Source organism: Chlamydotis macqueenii, chromosome 6 (assembly GCF_036417535.1).
Source record: "Chlamydotis macqueenii isolate bChlMac1 chromosome 6, bChlMac1.mat, whole genome shotgun sequence".
Lineage (NCBI taxonomy): Eukaryota > Metazoa > Chordata > Aves > Otidiformes > Otididae > Chlamydotis > Chlamydotis macqueenii.
In genome coordinates, this window is record NC_141561.1 from 8,455,962 (window position 1) to 8,477,934 (window position 21,973).

At 35.2% G+C, this 21,973-nt stretch overlaps 1 protein-coding gene across 3 annotated transcripts in view; it reads right to left on the minus strand.

The window, feature by feature from the left end:
* Window positions 1-6,856: 6,856 nt before the first annotated feature.
* Window positions 6,857-21,973, minus strand: part of SLC35F5 (solute carrier family 35 member F5) — a 28,188-nt gene continuing 13,071 nt past the window's right edge. For 2 of the 3 annotated variants that reach the window (XM_086750636.1, XM_086750637.1), the window contains exons 8-17: window positions 20,715-20,905; window positions 19,113-19,194; window positions 18,332-18,419; window positions 17,657-17,721; window positions 17,186-17,290; window positions 16,605-16,764; window positions 15,104-15,194; window positions 11,963-12,117; window positions 11,371-11,494; window positions 6,857-10,459 (exon numbers count right to left, since the gene is read on the minus strand). In XM_086750636.1, coding sequence (XP_086606762.1) covers window positions 11,413-11,494; window positions 11,963-12,117; window positions 15,104-15,194; window positions 16,605-16,764; window positions 17,186-17,290; window positions 17,657-17,721; window positions 18,332-18,419; window positions 19,113-19,194; window positions 20,715-20,905 — 1,019 coding nt within the window. In that variant the 3' untranslated portion in view covers window positions 6,857-10,459; window positions 11,371-11,412. The remainder of the gene's footprint in view (window positions 10,460-11,370; window positions 11,495-11,962; window positions 12,118-15,103; window positions 15,195-16,604; window positions 16,765-17,185; window positions 17,291-17,656; window positions 17,722-18,331; window positions 18,420-19,112; window positions 19,195-20,714; window positions 20,906-21,973) is intronic. The other variant, XM_086750638.1, reaches the window with a different exon arrangement.

Sequence of the window (21,973 nt, forward strand, 5' to 3'; positions counted from 1 at the left end):
TCACTCTAAATGGGATATACTTGGGTTGCAGATATAAATAAAACCCAAGAATGTCTCCCACATACATACTATTGATAAAAGAAGTTTTAAAATAGAGTTTAAATCATCTTTCTCAGAAGCTTTAAACCTCACCTTATAGCAAGTGACACTGAGCTTCTGGCAGGAGGCAGCCTCATGTACAAAATGTGTCTCCTAAAACTGAGGAGTATACAGGATAGAATAAGGTGTCAACAAATTACATCCTAGAGATTGAAAGCAATCTAGCTAGCCTGCACTAGCTTATCCCACTGTATACAGAAAAGAACTAGGTGTCAAAAGATCACAGAAAATACTGTAGATCTTACTAGCCTAACAGAATAAAGATATATTGATTCACATTTTGGATAAGGGGAAAAAAAAAATGAAACACAACCCCCCAAAAAAAAAAAACAAAAAAAAAAACCTCCCAAAAACCATAAAAAAATCCACAAAAACCACCAAACCACAACACAACTTTTCATCTCAGTCGTTTACCCAGTAGCTCCCCCGTTCTCAGGGCTAGTGAACGATGAGAAACCATTGTCAACTCCCGTACTTCCTTATGGGCCTCCACACATCTTTATCAAAACCTCCCCTGAAAAGCCTACTTCATATGGTTTTGTGACCACTTGCCCCGGCCATTTATGCAGCCAGTTGTCCACTCAGCACAACTCATGAAGTACACGAGTACAACATTCACAGGACGGTGCAGTCGCTGTAAGAGCCGCTTCCATGAAATAACTGTTTTGATTACCTCGTCCTTGCTCATTACAAGCTTTCCTTTCAGACATTAGGACACAGCAGAGGCAGGTAAATCCATGGCTCTTCCCAGTGGATCTGTGAAAGCGAAGATGGCTCAGACAACAGTCCCCTGCATTACACCATCACACTAAAGTCTTTACCTAAATTGCCATTTGTTTCATGCACACTCTTGCTTCTCCACATTGTGATTTACATTTGGCATGATGTCTTTATGCCCATGCTTATAATGTTTCTAAGAAACTCTGGTCTAAAACTTAAGATTCATCTATTTGGTACCTGCACTGTCAGTAAGATCATAATCCATTTTTGCATATTTTAGGGCACAGCAAGTATCTCCTTGTTTTAGTGTAAAAATCTGCTTCTTCCTACAGTTGTGCAGCAACATTGATTATATCAACAAACTGAATTCATCTGTAGGCAATCCAGAAAACTCAGAAAAACCTATGTTAGGAAAATACTTTTTCTCATTTTTCTATTAAGGTAAATGCCTATCATCCCCAAGAGACTTTTACTTATTAAAGACACTGAAAGTTCGGCTGCATGAAGGAAGGTCAGTATTTAGTCCTGGTTAGCTCCAAGAATCAAAGATGATAAACAGGTAAGTTAATTGTCTTTTTACCACGTACATAATTTCTTATACAGAGTCCAGGAACGCCATAGATCGATGGACACTACAGTAGCTCCCCCTGCTGATGAAACAGTCGTCTTATATCTTTTATAATTCGTGCACTAGCAAGTAAAAAATCACCTGCAGCCATGAAAATGGATTTAAAATTTCTATTTTACTACTTAAATTACCAGACCAGACCAGTCTGAGATCAAATTATAAGCTTTTGGCACCCTACTTGACTTCGGGTAAAATGAGAGATCCCGAGACTCACTTTAAAGGGTGGAAGAGGGGAATAAGTGGGTCAATTCAAGACCTTTTTTACCACTACGCTATTCTCCTGAGGTAGTCCACTGCTAGCGACCATTTTTTCTTAACTGATGGTATAAAACACATTAAGCATTAACCCCAACCAAATACTAATTCCTGTTAAGAAAATAAGATTTATAATCTTTATTGTTTACTTACATATAATAAATATAATACAGAACAAAAATATCACACTCATTGATTGTATTACACAGGCTGTTCATCAGAATACATTACATTTTCTTTTCATTAGCCCTTTTGTAGGGTTTTGGTATTGAATCTTAAGAATTTCAATTTATAAACCCATCAATACAAGAACAGTCTTCCGATTTTCACCTTTACATGTTTCAAATATTCATATATATATGATTTTGTTAAAAATATATAAGCACTGTTCAATATTTGCAATATAGGTCTTTAATTTCCATTCATTAGATCTCTATTAATAGAGAGAATTTCAAAATAATTAATAGCTTAAATCTGATTTCAATTAAAAATACTTATTTTATATTTCTCATTTAACTGACACACCCCCCCCCCCCCCCCCCCCGAAAATGAAGTGATAAGACAGAGACACCCCAGGCAAAAGCCAATGTTAACTTTTAAAAAACAAAGGGTAAAAGTTCTGGTCCTTGCTTCACCTGTATAATTCTGGAATAATGGAGACACCAATTTGGTATAAAGAGGGAAAGAAGAAAGTAGAAGCCGGAGCTTCTGAAGAGACACGCATCTTCATTTCAGATTTACTACTGCCATCCTGCTGTTTTCTTAGCTTAAAATCACTGCATCAAGCCATAATTATATGTTTTTCTCTGCATGAATATACTTATCATTAAATGGAAATTAGATAAAAATGCTACATTTCTTTTTTATCAAAAATAGATCAAGGTTTAACACACTCTGAAATCAGGTATTTAAGTGCAAATGCAATACATATCAGCAATTCACGTTCTGGTCTCACTAAGGAAAATGGTTGAAAGATTATGCATAAAGATGTTTCACAGAGGGTATATACTGGAACTAGCTGTGCTCTCAGAACATCTGAATTATCAGCAAACCATAGGGACGCAAACAAGTTTTCTTCAGTTAAAGCAGCTTCTACTTTAAAAGTGTTATTCAGAATTCACTGAAACTTAGTACAAAATGTAATGCCAAAAAGTCCATCAAAACTAACTATTGATTTTGTGCATCTTTTAATGCACAAAAATTTCAGAAGTTTCCCAAATCAGTATTTATACACAAATAAGAAAAAGTTTCGTGAACAATTTAGTTTTACTAATACTCATTCCAAAGAGAACTTACACTAAAATAATCACAAGGACCCCTTCAGCTGTACAACGCTGAAGTTGTATCGCACACTCATTACACTTCTCTAACGGAAATTGCCTCTCATGATGTTCACTTGATAGAGCATTCATTTGTAACTGGATTGTATGCGGGACTTTGTAACACTTCATTTAAAAACCTCCTAAAAGTCCCAAAATACAGAGAAGAAACTCCAAACATTCACTCTCCAAATAGAACTTTTTCCTTTTTTTTTTTTTTATTTCCCACCATCACAGGGCCTAATGTAAGCATTCAGCTTCAATATGAAAAGAATATTTTAATACCTATATTCTACATTAAATCAAGATCAACCAGAAAGATCAATCCAGCACACTATTGTCTGGGCATTTCCTATATGTAATTGTGCTGTGTAAGAAATTACCCTGATGACTTTACAGCTGATCCCATATGCTTCCCAGTAAGATTCTCTATTTTCAATAGAGGATTTTGTTTCTATTTTAGTTTTAAGAAGGTTTTTTTTTCTTCCCCATTAGGAAAATGATACCGTTTGGCTAGCCCTAGCTAGGGGAACAGCAGAAAGGGGAAAGAAGAAAAAGGAGATTCTAAAAATATTTTAGAAATTACTCATTGTGGTAGAGGAACTAGTTTAACTGACATGCAAAAGGTCAGATTAGGTAGAAGAAAAGCATCACCTGTAACACAGACAAGGAAGAAAAGACTTGCAAGCTGGCAACATCAGTAATACATTGAAGGCTATCTCTAATGAAAAGACACTAATTTGCATATTATAAAGTTAGCTCTATGCTAAATGGCTACTGCCCCTCAGCTTGGGAAGTGTGGGAGTTTTTTTTTCATTTGTTCATTTTTTAAAAAATGTGGAAAAAATTCAGGAACATATGTGAAGAACTATAGAAACATCCCCAAATTATTATTTCTGAGGCCACTCCAATATCCAGTCATATTTCTTCTGTGGAACATACACAAAATTTATCCACCTTTCCTGACAAAACAGTCAAAAGTTCATTAAAAAATAAAAAACATTGGATGCAACTTTATGAACTAAGGTGCAGTTAAAGAACTCAGCACTTGTAGAACCAAACAGATGATTTCTACAAAAATCCCCAGAGAAAAAGCCTTTCATGCTTTTTAAAATTAAGAAGTGAAAACCAGCTGAAATTCCGGATGTGTTCCACATCACAACAGGCATTCCTGAAAAAGCCTGGTTACCTGCTAATACCAGACGTAATGATGCAATACTTCAACTCAGAAGAGAGTAAGAACACAGATAACTGAGGAGAGTCACATTTATACATTAGATTTACGTTTTATGCTAGATTTCTAACAATACAGAGAACTAGGGTAGTCAAAATACATTTACAGTAGCTTTCCCCAAAGAGGAAATGCCCTGTTGCATTCTTTGCAAAGTGAATGTAAATGGAAATGTCAAAGCAGAAGTCATCAAGAGGAAGTTGATCCTCAAGGTTATGATGACTACAATCACATTCTTACTATGCACAAAAAAAATTATCCTAGAAGTATACAACTAAGTGAAGTTGTTAACATTTCTTATACTGCTGACTTTAAAGAAAAGAAATGTAGCAAGACAAATTTGCCTTTCACACAATTAAGCTGCATGCTGGCTATAAGGAAATATTTTTTGCGACCAGTTACAACAGCAGGTTTACCATTTTTACCAGAACTAAAATCCTGCAAATTTCTATTACTGAAGTCTTAAAGCAAACCACTCCAAATGTATGCTGCAGACAAATACTGCAAAGATATAAAGGTCAATCCTTTTCTATAAAGTTTTATTTTATCAGTGCTGTCTATGACTCGACTGGGTTTTGGATCAAATCCCAGTCTACCCAAAGTAAGTTTACTGGAAAAACAAAAATCCCCAAGTGAACAGACTTGATAAAAATTTAATTATGTAAATGAACTTATTTACTTTAGAAGATTTGTACTGGAATTCTACCCCAGAATCAGATTATGTATTACTATAGCATTGCCTAACCCTGAAAATTAATGTCGCTGCCATGCCATAAGTGCAGCTTCAAAATCAGCAGTGCGACTACGAACTTCTATGGCACACAGTACAATAAAGCAGAAAATCACACACAAATTGCAGCATCAGTTTAGAATGGATGTTTGTCCAAAAAGTAACAAAGTGTTGGGCAGAGTGTATTTTATTGACACCTTTAAATGCTCTTAATGTTCTCATCATGATCTACCTTATAAGCCTAAGTTCAACACAAAAGTTAAGTGATGTGAAATGTTTGAGTGAAACCTGAAAATGTTTGTAACAATTTTAAAAGCAGGAATTAGTTATCCGCTCGCATAACGCATGGTATCATCCGTATCTCCCTGAGAAATCATGCCCTGCAACAACCTTGTAAAACAAAATACGGCATTAATGCAATTCTGGATTAGATAGGAAAAAAAATCATGTGTAACAAGTGCTTATGAACCAACAGTTAAATGCTACTGCAGTTGTAAGTATTAAATTGTAGACACTATGTAAGACAGTCATAACAGAAATGGTAACTAATTGAAAACTTGTATCAAATAAAGAAAACATTAAAAGTACCATCCTATAGTTAGCCATATAACTCAACATTGTGATATTAGCATCAGTTTCTGTTTCTTGATTTTTGAGCGTGCCATTTCTTAACATCATTTACAAACATACAAAGGCTCTGCCTTACCGAGGCCTATTTTCACGGGAAATTTGAAAGTGTGTCCGTAAACTCATCCTATGTCTAAAATTTAACTGGTTTTCTCGCTCCTCTGATAGCTTAGTTTAGCTCAGGAACTTAATTTCCCTAAGATAGGAGGATCTTTTAGTAGGGAATAGGAATGATAACATTCAAACACAAAAAGAGATGGAACCAAGAATTACAAAGAAATAATTTTAACACCTTATTTAAAGCAATCATCGTTGTGAATAGCAGTACCTACGCACAATGGGGATCGTGCAAGAGAATGACAATTAGAACAGCACACAGCAAGAGGAGTAATTTGCAGGCTCTCCTATTTTCCCTAGTACATTAGAAAAGGTATGCAATGCATGTACCAGCATACCAGGTCAAGTGTTGCATGCAGCACCATGGTTTGCCATTTGAAGAATACCACTGCTTAACACCGTATTTCTGCAAAATACTTCAGCATTTGCAACAGCACAGTGAGATAACCAGGCAGTGCCTTAGCCTCCCTGCTTGAGTTTCAGCATGCAGTCCACTCTAGCCCAACTCCATGACAAGCCATATCAGTCGCATGCTACAGCGCCCACCAAGAGGCAATGCACACAGAGCAAGAGAAACGCCGGGCCCTCAGTGCCTCCAGTGGCATTCACGTGCCCCATACTTTCCAAGTAACTGTTGAGTACTGATGCTGCGTGTATTTCAGTCCTTTGCTGAATTAGTGTTACATCTACAGCAGCCCCTCGTAGTGAACACCTCACAGAAAGTATCCAGAAAAACTTAAATCCTTTTTTCCCTTTGTTATGGAGTGTAGTACACAGTACATCAAACTACGCAAGACTCGCCAAAACCCTAGAAGTGAAGGCATGCTACATGGCATTTGGCAAATTATCACCAATTCCTCCATATATAAAAACCAAACACTCCAAAACCTCAATCACACACAGAAGAAATTGTTGGTTGTCTCATAGGATTACAGGAATTAGTTCAACCGTTTGACAGAGCAACACATGTAGTATTCATTTCCCATTTTGTAGACGTGGGAAATCGCTGTTCCTTAAGCATCTACTGACATTCAAAGAAATGCTTGAGATAAAAGTTCATTATCTTTTCACAGCGTATGTGCTTCCTATAAGAAATAAGTCAGAATAAAGACATCCCCAAATTGAAACAGTAAGAGCAATGACAATTTATGCTAGCACACAGGGGGTAAAGCATTTACGAGAGCTCCTTCACATTCCAGTTGTGTCATGAGGAAGAAAAACCCAGTATGTCTCCATTATGTCAGAGGTACCTGAGAATCAAAGCTAAATCTCTTGTGCATTTACCAAGCACCCATTAGAGAGCTATGCAATTTACATTTCAAATTAGACACTGTATTTATAAAATATTATTGTACTAAAAATCACAAGATTTTATAGAAAAAACCTCAGCACATTCTATTAAATGCAGGAACAATGTTACATGTCATAGCTTCTGTAATTAAAACGGTAACACATTTCTTGTAACTGCAGGGGCACCACTGTTTAAAAATCCTTTCGGGAAGGACAGTTTGCTTTGTTTCTTATTCTTTAAAGAACTGTAATTTAATGCAAAAAGATTGCTCAAGCTACATAGTGCCATGAGATGAAAACATTTAATATTTTAAAAAAGAGCTTATTTTTGTTAAAAACAAAAAGAGTGGGAAGGCCTTAACTTTGAGTTTACTGAATAAAAACACTCTTCAACATTGCTGGAGTCAGGCAGAAGAATATTCTCCTAGTACTTATTTTCTTAACCTCTCAAACTAATGAATAATGCAACTTAAAAAGTCAGGTACATGGGAGACTATGATGATCTTTTACTTTAAGCCATGAACATAAGGTCAAATATGAATATTGCCTATTACACAGTACAGCTCCAATTCTATCAGTATGACCAATTTCAAAAGACAGCATCAGAATATTTTGCTAAAAATACTGTAATTGCCCATATGAAAGCAAACTCAGTTTTCCTGGGCTTAGTTTGCTAACGCCACAAGTCCCAACTGATTCAAATTTGTAGTTAATGCTTGGTATTATATATTCAGTATTATCTCACTGAAACATATCACTAATTGAAAACATACATTATCTTTTTATTGTCAGTAGAACTTAACATTAATTCTTGGAAAAAAGTTGAAGCTAACATCCTCTAATTTGTCGTAATTCAGAAGGAAAAAGAAATCCTTAAAAAAAAAAAAAAAACACAAAAAACCACAACAACTAAGGAAACTTCACTTATCAAAAAACACCTGAAAATCCTACCAGTCAAATGTAAAATTAGTTCTACATACTTCACTTTCAACCCCTCTACTTGTGGGATTTGGCAATTGAAATGTGAAGTTTCTCAAAATGTCTACATAAATTCAATAAACTTTTCATTTGTTTTGGGTTTGTGGGTTGAGTTTTTAAAATTTCAGGTGCTCGAAGAAGGACTTAATACCTCATCTTAAAGAAATGCCTTAGATCACTGAAACTTGCAGTGTAATCCAACACTGAGGATGAGGTTGATCCCATGAGTGCTGGGCCCTGCACTTCAGTCACAGCAACCCCATGCAACACTACAGCCGTAAGGAAGAGTGGCTGGAAAGCTGGCCGGCAGAAAAGAACCTGAGAGTGTTGGTCAACAGCCGGCTGAACGTGAGCCAGCAGTGTGCCCAGGTGGTCAAGAGGGCCAGCAGCATCCTGGCTTGTATGAGAAATGGCGTGGCCAGCAGGAGTAGGGAAGCGATCGTGCCCCTGTACTTGCACTGATGAGGCCGCACCTCAAATACTGTGTGCAGTTTTGGGCCCCTCAGTACAAGAAGGACATTGAGGTGCTGAAGCGCATCCAGAGAAGGGCAATGAAGCTGGTGAAGGGCCTGGAGCACAAGTCTTATGGGGAGTGGGTGAAGGAACTGGGATTGTTTAGCCTGGAGAAGAGGAGGCTGAGGGGAGACCTTATCGCTCTCTACAACTGCCTGAAAGGAGGTTGCCACAATGTGGGCGTTGGTCTCTTCTCCCAAGTAAGAAGTGATAGGACTAGAGGAAATGGCCTCAAGTTGCTCTAGGGGAGGCTGAGACTGGATATACCCTAAAAGGGTTATCAAGCACTGGAACAGGCTGCCTTGGGTGGTGATAGAGTCACCAACCCTAGAGGTGTTCAGAAAGAGGTACAGATGTCATGCTTAGGGACATGGTTTTTTGGTAGACATGGCAATGCTAGGTTAACAGTTCGAATTTATGATCTTAAAGGTCTTCTCCAACCTAAACAATTCTATGATTCTGCAATTAAAAATTAGAAGGAAACATTTGATAAGGTGCAATATTTGACTGGAATAGGCCTCAGGTTTGTTGTTTGTTTTTTTTTTCCTTCTCTACTTAGATTTTTACATTAAATTCTAGCTGCTGGCTAATCAATCCTTCTAAATGTATAGCTAAGCATGTTGCTTTCCTACATTCCCTCTTGTATAGCTGCTGTATCCCAAACTACCAAAATTTCTTTTGGAAGGATCATTACTTAGCGTCAAAACAAGTCAAGGCATTTGTGTTATGTCATCCCTCCACATTTGTGTGGAAGGAGAGCAGAAGTACCCTATGTTATTAACAATCTTGTTAGGTGGAAAAGAATAGTGGTGGCTGAAAATCTATGTTACATTCATTATTAAAAAAAAAATAATCTATCAAATCCAGAATTAACTTTAATGTAAGTGTCTTATAGTCCTGCAGTTGGAAAATGGCACTGACTAATTTCAAATATTCCTGAAGATAATTATTCGTAACTTTTCAGAATCAAGCTGCAGTGGAAGGAAGATACATGTTATAAGCCAAATGATCAATTTTAGAATAAATTTATTAATGCAACTGAGGGAAAAAAGAAAGGAAAAAAAAAATCAATGCAAACACAACCCACTGACTGAAAACTTTCTCAATTAATTTGATCTCTTTCCTAAGTCGGCAGCTATATATGTGAAAATTTTCAAATTTCGTTTTCCATGTGAGATAATTCTGAATAAGAATGGGTTATACAATCAGTCTGTTTAAAACAAACATTGATTTTGAGAATGTACACCCTGATGTACTGTAATTAGAAATGTTTTAGCATTCACTAAAATTTTAAACATTCCAGATAGCTGGGTAACAAAAGATTTTTAAACATCGGCACCCTTTGCTATTACAAGGCTTCTCAAAATGGCATAAGACAATATATGTGTAGTGTTCTAGGACCATACAAAGATCCTGCCTCAATAATTACAAGAATGCACTTAATAAATTATTTTTCTATTTTCTTCTATTAATATGCAAATAGTTTATACAACATAAAAAAGTTAATTTGTACCTACTACAGGTAACATACATATTTAGCTTTTCATCTGAAAGCCTGTAAGACTTGATGACCTGCAAACTTATTTACATAACTCATTTGAAAGTAGTTTTTAAAAATAATATTGTCCAGCATTTAACAAAATTGTGAGTTAAAAAAAGAAAGAAATCACTTAACAGCATTTGTTTTCTTGATTTTGTCAAGTAACTTCACCAGCTCAGTGTTATAAGGCAGGTTGGTTGCTCAGATGGACTAAGATTCCCTATGATGACAGGCATGTAGTAAATTTCTTCATTTATAAAACCAGATGAAAGCAAGAAAGAAAAAGTTTAGAGTTTCAAAAGAACTGAAACTTCTTATTTTTACTACAAATTCAGAATAGGCACTGAAATATGATTCCTTAGGGACTTTTCCAGAAGATTGTCTCTTCGCTGGGCATCATTCCGTTTTTAAACTAAGAAGGAAAAAAAAAAAAAAAAAAAATTATCAGGCTGCATAATTGAAGATTACAAACAAGGAATCACCATATATATTTGTTTCTATCTTATTAATAAAAGAAATAACTTATGTGTTTTAAGCTTAAGACATCACAATTACTGTTTTGGTTAGAGTATTTTTAATTTCATTACTAGATTTAAGCAACACTGGAAAATAACAATATACTTCTCATCATGTAATTCTGCATGTGTTATTTGAAAACCAAAGCCCTGAAGCTTAGGGCTAAGAGGGTCCTAAACTACATCTATCTTTATGCTCCAAGACAGTATCAACAAAACCTGTTAGAGGTTTGTGTAACCTCCTCTTAGAGAGGGGTATTTTGCAAACTCCCTTGCTATTCTACTCCAGTTTCCCTATCCTTATAATAAGAAATATTTTCTCTAATACTTCATGCCAATTAACAACTTAATTCTTGACAACCACACAAGGACTCCTTCTCATTTTCTAGACCCATAAATATAAAGTCTGGTCATGTCCTCTAGACTTCCTTAAACAGTCGATGGTTTTCATGAACTGTAGTAGCCCAAACTGAGACCTCAACAGAATTAAAAACAGTGAAATAATTACTTCAGATCGCTTCCACACACGTCATCCATACCAAGAAGTTGTATGCCTCTTTGGTTCACTGACTCATGTCCAATCTTTATGAACACTGTAATACTCTTAAATAAAAAAAAACTACTTTATATTTCAAAACCATTGACCAAGAACTGTATCAAGGTGAGAACACTGCTTAGTAACGAGTAATAATAATTTTGAAGATACCCTTCAAAACCCCATCCATCAATGCAGAATGAGATTAACTGTACGCTCTGTAAAAATGTGTGCTTATATAACATAAATGACATAATGAAAACCAATCCTCACCTTTCTCTGTATTGTTTGAAGTTTATTAAGCATATCTTTTGTCTATGAACAGCAACTGTCTCCATCTTGTGAAACACTATGCATAGGAATGAGACTTTCACACTGCTCACTTTCTTCTGGCATTCTTAAAAGAAACAAATTTATTCATTTAAAGTTATACGGTAATATTAAATTGGTAGTTATGAAGCCAAGTACTAAGTACGCTAGTGGTGTGAACTGCAGCCATTAAAAACATACAAAGACCCCTCAACTTCATAAAGGATACTCATGTTTTCACAGTTTTCACTGCATGTTCTGTGTACAGCAAACTATCATAGAGGCATTAAGGGGAAAAAAAAGAAAACTGTGACAGCCACTAGGAAACTTCTTTTAAAAGGTAAACAGACTTCACATCTTTCCATTTTCTGAGCATTATATAGGTTAATAAATGTATTGACAACTATTACTATCAAAAAATTAGTACACCTGAATACACCTAACTATAAAACTACATGAAAATAAATACAGTATGAGTACTGTGGCTTATAAAAAAACCACAGGATATTGGAAAAGCTAAAGAAGAGATAGGATTATAACTTTGTAACTGCCCTACCTCTGAATTCGATGTTTTCTACAAATAAAGGCAAAAATTCTTCTGATCCCCACCATCACTGGATCCCAGTTGTTATAGTGACATAAGAGAGTTGCAATGAAAAAAGAAAAAAACACAGGTACTGCCCCTGCAAAAAATAACCAGGAAAACTGCACCTGGAATTAAAATACAAACATCATTCACTCAATAGTAAAAAGCAAATTGGCATACTGTATATTTGGAATAATTATTATTATAAGATTGAGATGCACTTTAGTTCTTTTAAATTGGGTGAAATATTACACATATTTTTCTAAGTTATTTGATACAATTTCTATATCCACTGCTACTTCAAGTAAACAAATAACCTTTCTTGACTGATCAGTTCTTTACAATGGAACATACTGTTCGTGCTCTGGCGTGGATGAGGATTGCTATTTCCAAATAGTTTCATTTTTAGGTTTTAGCTGTCTGACTGGTACCAGTGAGACAGTCCCCTAGATACTTCAAAAATTCTGTACAATAGATCTCACTTGAAATAGTTGTGCACCTCTTTATTCACTACGACTATATGGTCACTGCATGGTAATCGCCGAAACCAATGCACATACAAAGACTATGCTACTGGAAATTTGCAATAATCCTATTTTCATTTAAAAAAAGGCAGGGCATATTATTTGCCCAATTTAAACTGAATTCTACTTATATCTATACTATTTGTATCTATCTACCACTACACTCGGAAGCGATCATCTGAGACTGTTTAAAATTTAAAACGTTAAAAGGTTGGAGAAACCGAGGGTGCAAGATGAACTCGTCTCTGCACCACCTCTAAGGCTGAGAGAGCCGTAAGCCACGCTCCCCTGGTGGAGGAGACTGCCGAAGTTGAAGACTTTGGAGAAAAAAGGTTCCATTTAGATACCTACCACTGATGTTCACTCTCAAAAATCTAATAAACTGCACTTGTTAGAGCCTTATGTTATCTTTACTGATTTCTAATGGAAATTCATAAACACAGTAGTTACCAAAAGGAATATTTAAATAGCTGTTAAAAAATTGGTTATAATTTCTTAAGATTCAGATTTATGTCAGACTACTAGAGAATAATAAAGACCCAGAAAGTTAATAATTATGCATACTGCATGATTACCATACCATTTGACAGTCATATGAAGACTGCATATATTCACAGTTTAATCTTTACTTTCCTAGCCACTAACCATTCTGTGATTCTAGCCATGCCAGTGACATTCTTACGTAGGTTCATTTTAAGGAAACTGAAACTAGTGTAAAGACAAGGCTGGTCAGAAGCACTAGCTGGAAAGCTTGAAGTTGGAAGCTTAAATTTCTATTAGCCCATGAGATCTCAGTGAGTATAGGGCTTGGCTTAGGATATTTTGATGTTTGTATGACAGAGACATACTCGCACAAATACATTTGTACAACCAACTTCAAAGTCTACAGGACTTTGCCTCTAATTAGGGTCACTCATTTGTGCTTCTAATACCAACTTTTTTTTCCCCACAAAGACATTGCAAGAAACAAAATCTTCTTTATCTTACAAACTATGCATATCTGCATTTGCTACAACACTCAAAAGAATATCAAAGCAGTGTAAGCAAGCAGCAGCTGGCACAGCAAGACCACCAGCCTATTCAAAATTTCAGTAGTACAGTTAGTTCTAAGTTTGTTCAGTTTCGCCCATTTTTACTGGCATCATTTTCAGCTAAACCATTGCATGACTAAATTGCTTCCTAAATCACAAAGACTTATCATCTCTGTAAAGAACTTCTTATATTTCAGTAACAAACTGTATGGAGGCCAAGGTGCTCAAATACTGACTAATTCATTCCTCTCAGGCCAGAAAACACATTACCTGGCATATAATCCTACTCTCTGCTTTCTGAAAAGCTCCTGCAGCCTCTCCATACCACGTGACTACCGGCACATTTCACATCAATGAGATACAGGTGTAACCAATGGTCAAAATACACACAAGCATGTGATGGGAAATGCTCACAATTTAGCCAAGTGACAAATACACCTGTGTCTACACAGAGAAGTGTGAAAAGGCATAGCCATAATGGACTATGTGGGGGTGCCCTGCCAAAAAAGAAGGGCATTATCACTGTAAGAAAAATTAAGCTTGCTTTAACAACAGATGCATTATAAAATCAGGTAGAAAACTATTTCAAAGAGTTAAACAGGTGGTTTAACTTTCAAATTAAAATTTTAGCAGTAGGGATTATTTAAATCCAAAATAAAGAGCAGAAACAAGTGATCCTGCAGGAGTAAGAAGGAGTTATGTGACCTTGACTTAAAGAAAAAAAAAAAAAAAAAAAAAAACCACAAACCAACCAAACCAATGATTGTATGCTTTCAGTGTATGTTAAATAATCGGTATTCACATGAAATTAAGTATTTCATGTTCCTTGCCATTGATTAAATATCAAATTCAAATATTCAAAGTTAAAGTTGAAGTTCATACACAATTACATGTCTAAAACTGAGAATTCTACCTCACCAGCATAAAAAGAAACATATCTATACAGCTTGAAGAGTAATATAAACTAACTTCATATCTATTCTAAACTCACATTATCAGATTCTTTTCCTTCTTTACATGCAAGGTTTTTCCACAGCTCAATACAGTGAGATTAGACTAACGTAAAAGAGGACAGTTAAATGGAAGCCTAATGTCCACATGAATCTAACAGTATGCAATTATGTCTTGTAGCTGCTACATTCCTTTGTGGTAGACCTGCAGGTTTTTGGTTTTGCCACTAATTTAATATTTTTAAGACAAGCAGTCTATAACAATTCTATAATTGTAAAGACATAAATTTAAGGTGTGCTGTTGTTCTTTAATTCTGAAAATTGCCTGTTTAAAGTAAAGCATTTGGCCAGGCACTGCTGACGACTTTGGGCACTTTTCATAAAAGCTGCATCTTATTAAAGTATACTTAAGTGTGCAAGTGCATGCTTGCAAGTGCAAAATTACTCGGCCAATATCAAGAAAGTATTAATTACTATGTAGTTCAAAATTATTAACAAGCGACAGAAGTAAAATACTGTTCACTGTATACATCGTGCAAAATAACATTGCCACTCAATTCAAATAATTTCTGTTAATAATATTCAAAAAACTTAGTAATACATTACCTTTTGCATGCACATGTCAGCTATTATGGACAGAGGTATTGTAAGGCTTAGCGCAAGTGTGCCTATCAGTGATGAGGTAAGAAAGCAGCCCCTAAAAGGTAATAAAAAGCCTTTTAAAAAAAAATCGTTATTCTGGTTACTGTACAAATTAAACAGATGCAGCATCACTGAAACTGTATTAATGAAATGTGATTCACTGAAGAAAATGCTATTTTAATTCACCTAACAGAAGTTTGTTAACACCTTTTAAACACAAAGATTTGAATACTGAACTGTAGTCTGATCTTACAGGATAGCATTAACATCATAAAAATACTCCATCAATAAACAAATTGAATTCCAAAGGAACATAGGCTGCAAAGCATTTGTAACTAGGACTGATGTAAGTTTGTCAATAAACAATGTCATAATTAAATTTCCTAAGTAACTTCAAACTTCATCTGAAAACAAAACAAATAAAAAAAAACAACAAAAACCACACATACACGAAAAAAGTTTTCATGGAACTCCACCTAGATCTTTTGTCATACTAGTGTCATAGAACTTAGGATCCTATGATTACAGAAGTCTCTGTTTCACAGGAGCTATCCTGTGAGGCTTTCCAGTCTCTCTGGCCCAGAGAGACTGAATGCAAAGGCTTCTCAAGCAAAAGCTCAAACTGCCACACTTATTCAAAACATAGCACTGAAAACAGACACTCTTCACGGAGCCACTGTAGGGCACTGGAAGCATGTCTCTGTTTGCAAACACTTCCTCAGAGTTTCCAGAATAAAACAGGACTTTTCAACATCTAAATTTTTCTGTTATACCCCTATTTTAACCTAACGCTGGCCCAGAAGAAACTCAGAATCCCTGAATTCTCTCAAGCTGGGAACCCTGACTTACCAAACATTTATCTAATAACCTTGGCCTAACAGCTACACAAAGGCTTAAGTCTGCTACAGCTTTTGAGCCATTAATCTAGAAGTCTCATGTCCAATCTCTGTTGCCGACCTATCCAGACTATCATATAATTAAATCACTAAACAAAAGCTAAGCTAATTGCCGTATCGTCATGATTAATACATTCTGATGAGATTTAGCTCAGGAAGTCTTTGAAGATTTAAACAAATACATCAACTATAGAATACAGATTCTGGCTCATACATATATTAAAGATGCACAAGGCCTTGGAAACTGAAGAACTGTTACTTCCCTATTACTACTGCAACTCTGTACCACAAAGGTCTTTTCATCTCAAAATGTTAATTCTAGACTGAGCTAAGCACAAAGTATCTTAATTAAATACTACAAGACCACATCACCTACTTTTTAAAGTTAGCTATTGCTCTTAAACAGGACACTGTGACATGATGGATGACATCCTCTAACTCAAACTGCATATATGGACAGAAAATAAGAAAAAAAGAAAAAGGAAAAACCCACCTAGACAATTGACATGTCAGCATGAACACAGGTAAGACAATTTCTGTGAAATATATACAAAGCACGTAGTACGTACCACAACCAGAGGAACTCTGACAGAACTGTTCCAATAAGGCCATTAATGACAATGCACATCCATATCAGTTTACTGGGAAACTCAAATGCTTCAAATCCAGTATAGTGAAGCAGGAAAAACCCTGGCCACAGCAGCAACAGATTAAACAGCCCTACAAAACCTGAGTATAAAAACAGTATTGTAAATCACAATAAACACATGCATACATAAAAGCAGCAACAAGCAGTATTTTAAATTTTCAGAGGAAAGTATGGTAAGAAACTCTACCTGAAATTCACAAACAGCAGTTACATCAGCTATTTACAGGTTTGAAATTGAAGAAAAAAAAAAAAAAAAAAAAATTTCCATTGAGTCAGGGGGGCTGTCTGCATTCCTACAGGTAGTGTCATTGTTAAGACTGTAAACCAGAAAATTCACACAACCAGTCTCTGAAGTACTCATAACCATGGGAACAACAGGCCTTCTCTACTTCCTTGGCTTTTCTGAGTGGCTTTACCATTTACCACAGTTCAGTGCCTGAAAGCAAACAATTTAATCACACACTGAATTAAAACTTTCCATAGAGTTATTTTCAGTCTTACCAAAGAACATCGGTATGTCAAGTTTATCTTCTCTATCTACTTTCCTTTTTATCATTACTATGTACACAGCATACAGCATTGCTCCTACAAGAGACCAAAGGGAACCTGTAAAGATAAAAAAAAACTCACTTAAGATGTGCCAAACATGTTATACATACAGCTATTATAAAACTGTTAGGGATAAATTTTTTATTACAGAATTCATTACTGTATGAAAAGCATCAAAAAATGCAGCAGCTTGAAAATGTAAGTACTTTCCCAATTAAACTATACACATAGAGGGGGAAAAATAATCATAAATGTCCAGTTTCATAGGCTGCAACTAAAAAGCTCAATTGTGAAATGTTATATGAGTAAGAAAAATACAGCTTGCTATAGAGCCTACTAAGTATTGTCAAAAGATGGAAAGATGGTACTCACCACTGCCTTTTCTAGGATTCAGGGAAGAAAAAAAAAAAAAAAAGTAAATACCTATTGTATCTTTTCCAGTAGACTTCTCAGATCCAGAAAGGTTAACAAGTACCACACCACCAATACTATCAAAAAAAAAAAAAAAAAAAAAAGAAGAAATGCAAAACATTACTTAAACACAAGAATTTTTTTTTACAGAGACAGAAAAAAGGGGGAGAAAGATATCAAAATAGAGTTCTGTGTTTAGGTGTTTTTAGGTAACCAAACCCCACTTTTGACAAAGCCAAAAAGAGTTCTCTATTGCTAAGACCTGATCCTAAGCTAAAAACAAAAAAAACCAACCAAACAAACAAACAAAAAAAAACAATACCCATTTTTAACTTCACTAAACAATGCACCAGGCATTTAGTGAAACAGGCTTAATGAATGTCAAGCCTCTTCCTTTTTTCCATCTACACAAAACCAGAGAAATCATAATCAAACAACAAGAAAATAAGTTCACGTATTTCCAACAGAAACCTGATTAATCTTATTTCCTATAGCACCATGAGATTTGATAATTGTTCATTATATGAAGTATTTCAAGAGACTTCATTCACTTGCTCAATTTATTTGCGAAATGAGGATTTTAAAAACAACAAAGCATATCACATATTGTCACAGGTACCATAGGTATAGTTGTCCTTTCACTGTATCAGGGAATTTTTGACCAAATGTTGCACCCCATTATCTTACCTTAAAATGACAGCTAGTAATTTGGACAGGGTAAACCTATCTCCACTGTTACTGGGAAAGACTGCAGCTAAGATTAAAGTAAACAGTCCTGCAAGAGAAAGTAAGAAGAGGTTATACAATCAAGTTTTGCTGCTAGTTTGTTCAGATCTGTACTTGATCTCAGCATCCACAATTCTAATTGGAACTATTATGAAACTATCACCTTCTGATGTGAATCCCCAGATGAGCAAATATATGCTGAACTTCGAGAAAGGTTAGCCATACTAACAAAATAAGCTGCAATAAGTCTGGAAATCTGGGGGGGAAGGAAATCATAAAATTGTGCTTTTCAAACTGACTTCATAAAACAACAAAAGTTACTCCTCAAAACATGGACTGTCATGTAATTTAAATACTTTAAAGCTCATAATAGAGCCTTTCATAAAACCTGTAAAGCAAGCAATATGCATAATATTTAGGTGGTTCAAGTTTTTTACCTCCAAAATAATTTTTGTAAAAAACAAATAATTAGCAAGACAACTTTACTCTGCATTGTATCTATTTTGATAACAAGTTATACCACCTTTCCATCAAACCTCTTACGCTCCCAATACATCTCATTAATACACAGACATAAGTGTAGAACTACACAAACACACAAACTTGAAAACCAAGAAGCAGGGGAATCGTGAAGAACGCCTAAGCCCCTGAAATTAGAGAAAGAATTTTTTAAATGAACATATACAATGATTTTAAGCCTTACGATTACCAGAAAACATCTAGTGGTGTAAACAGAACTTACCAGAGGTTGAAGACAAGATATTAACTATGGCAACCTGGGTATCTGACAGAGCTTCTTGGTAAGAGAAGTTTGCCAAGAACCACTGGGGGAAAAGAAAAATAATTTTGTGAATATACGGATAGCAACAGCAGAGTTTAAATTTATCAGTGCAATAAAATCATACTTAAAAGAAAAAACCCAACTACTTGTCCAAAAATAAAATCAAAATAAGACTTTTACCTCATAGATTTCTAACTTTTATTAAAGTGGCAGGTACATTAAAAGATAGAGGTGAAATTAAAACTGGCCCAAACCAACCACATTCAACTACGTGTTTAATAATGGAATAACATACTTCAGAACTTAAATATAATTAAATAATTAAAATGAAATTATAAGAGCTATTCTATAATAACTAAAGGCACTTTTCACTTGTTTTGCAAGTGCTTCAACATGATAACTGCACATGGGCTCCAAAGACATTTCAGAGGTACACGGGACATTAGTCAGGCTAATAATTTTTTTTAGAGTACTTAAAACGGACATACATTTCCACCCTAAAAACCAAGCATAATTTACATTCAATACCTCAAAAATATTTTGGAAGAATGCATGTCTGAATTCCTTCATAAATATAAAAAATGGCAAGTCTTTTATCATTTCTTGATTGAGAACTCATTAATAAGATCTCACATATATCCTCACAAAAGTTACCATTCTCTAAGACTTAGGTGGAAATATTTATAATGTTCAAGAAGAAATACACATACATGCCAGTAGTAGCATCCATGAACAGCATAAGCGGGATTTGTTTTGCACATGAGGACTGTACCCTAGAAAATCTGTATGTGTGTGTGTATATATATTATATATATATATATATATATGAAATTATACTGACACACAGAAAATTGTTTTTTTAAAAAGCTATTTCATCCATCCAAAACCATTAATGAGTGACTTATTACTCTCTTGCTGCTGTGTACATGTTCTTTATGTATACACCCAGAAAATTACATCACCATTTTCTGGTTCATGCATCAACAGTACTAATTTTTTTTTATTATTATTATTTTGCTTTTAGAAGTTTAAAGAGCGTAGCTTGCTGAGGAAAAGCTGTGGTGGATCCACACTTCAAATAACCTATCTGGTAGTATCAGTGAAGCTACTTCTAGAAAAGCCATCACTGATATGCTCTCTACATTTTTACTGTCTCTCAAAAATCCTGCCACCATTACCTCTCTCTCCTCCTAGAACTGAGGTACGATGCAGAAACATCAGCAACCAACAGATTAACAAGTAAATCTTGCAGACCTCAATGAAGCTGAAAGACAATTAACTATCCTCTCTTCATACTACTGGAGGGCAAAAGAGATGGTACTCTTTATGACTTCTTATCTTACAACTGACCCTACAGTTAACCACACCCAGGATCTCTTTTTATTACGCTTCCTTTAAGAAGTTGTGCCTTCACGTCCAGCACACAAGGAAAGTTTTACTTCTTACAGTATATTTATAAAACGAGGCATAAAGAATACAAGTAATCTCAGTATTTTTTCAATATTATTATCCAAGTTTTAATTGCATCTAAACTTAAGTTTTAAGAAAGAATGAAGCACATACCACAAAGCAAAAGAAAAAGCTGATTTTTGCTACTTGAGTTGCAGTGAGTTTTCCTACAGTTTTTAATATGGATTCCTGCTCCTTAACTGTCGGATATGACATGCGAGACAACTTTGCTTCCAATGCATGGCTGGATGGGAGTTGTCGAATCTCCATAATATTACTGAACCTTACACGAGGCTTTTTGGGAGCTTAAGGAGAAAAAAAAAAAAAAAAAAAAAGAAAAAAAAAAAGTTGCATATTATCATTAAACTTTTCAAGCCAACACAATATGCAGATAAAACTATGGTGTTCTAATACAGCAGTGATTACAATACTTCACAAATAATAACAAGTTTTTATCCAAACAGAAGACATGCCATTCTTTTTATTTATTAAACTAGTATTTTGCTATTTGATAGGCCACTCATAAAACAAAGTACAATTACGGTTTTCAATCAGTACAGCTGTCCATCCACAAAAACTTCACTGAAAAGCACCATCCCTCCCTGTCAAAAAATTCCCCACAAGGTAACAACAAATTTTTAAGTAGGAATTATTCAGTATTGATAAATATTACATACAATATAAAATTTTCTTTAATTGTTTAATAGTCAAAACAGCCAAAAACTGCACACAACTACACCGAGCTGCAAAGATAGTGTTTCATTCACAGGATGAGAGTGCCCAACAGACCTCAAAGCTTAGTAGAGATCATAAGGTCACTTGCTCATTTGAAATCCACCCTCTAATCTTGCAAACCACAATGAGATTTTATTTATAAGGGTATCTTAAATACGATTCGTTGCCTAAACATCACATGCTACATACAAATATTAGCCTAATTCAATATGAAACAATATCTTAATTCTTAAAAAAAGTAAAGGCAAAAGCTACAGCTCAACCCTGAAGTGGTTGCTGCATGTTATCACAGGACAGAAGAGCCTACTAAAGCAATTCTGAATATGTGTCATCTAGAAATTAACAAGGAGACTTTCCCTGTCTTAACCAGAGACTCTTTTGCTGAGGATCAGATAAATGGATTCTTTGACAGTCAACTTTTCTATAATCGTCTGGGACAGTTAGGCCCATTTCAGCTACTATCACAAGATAGTTAGGCTTAAATAAAAATCAGAATGCACATAGACTGTTAAAATTCTTACTTTGACTGCTTTGCTCCTGCTCTAAAAAGGACAATAGCTTGTTTTTCCACAGGCTGACTCACTGCTGCTGGTCATACAAGCCCAGAAGGAAAGAATCACAAGTACTGAACCCAGTTG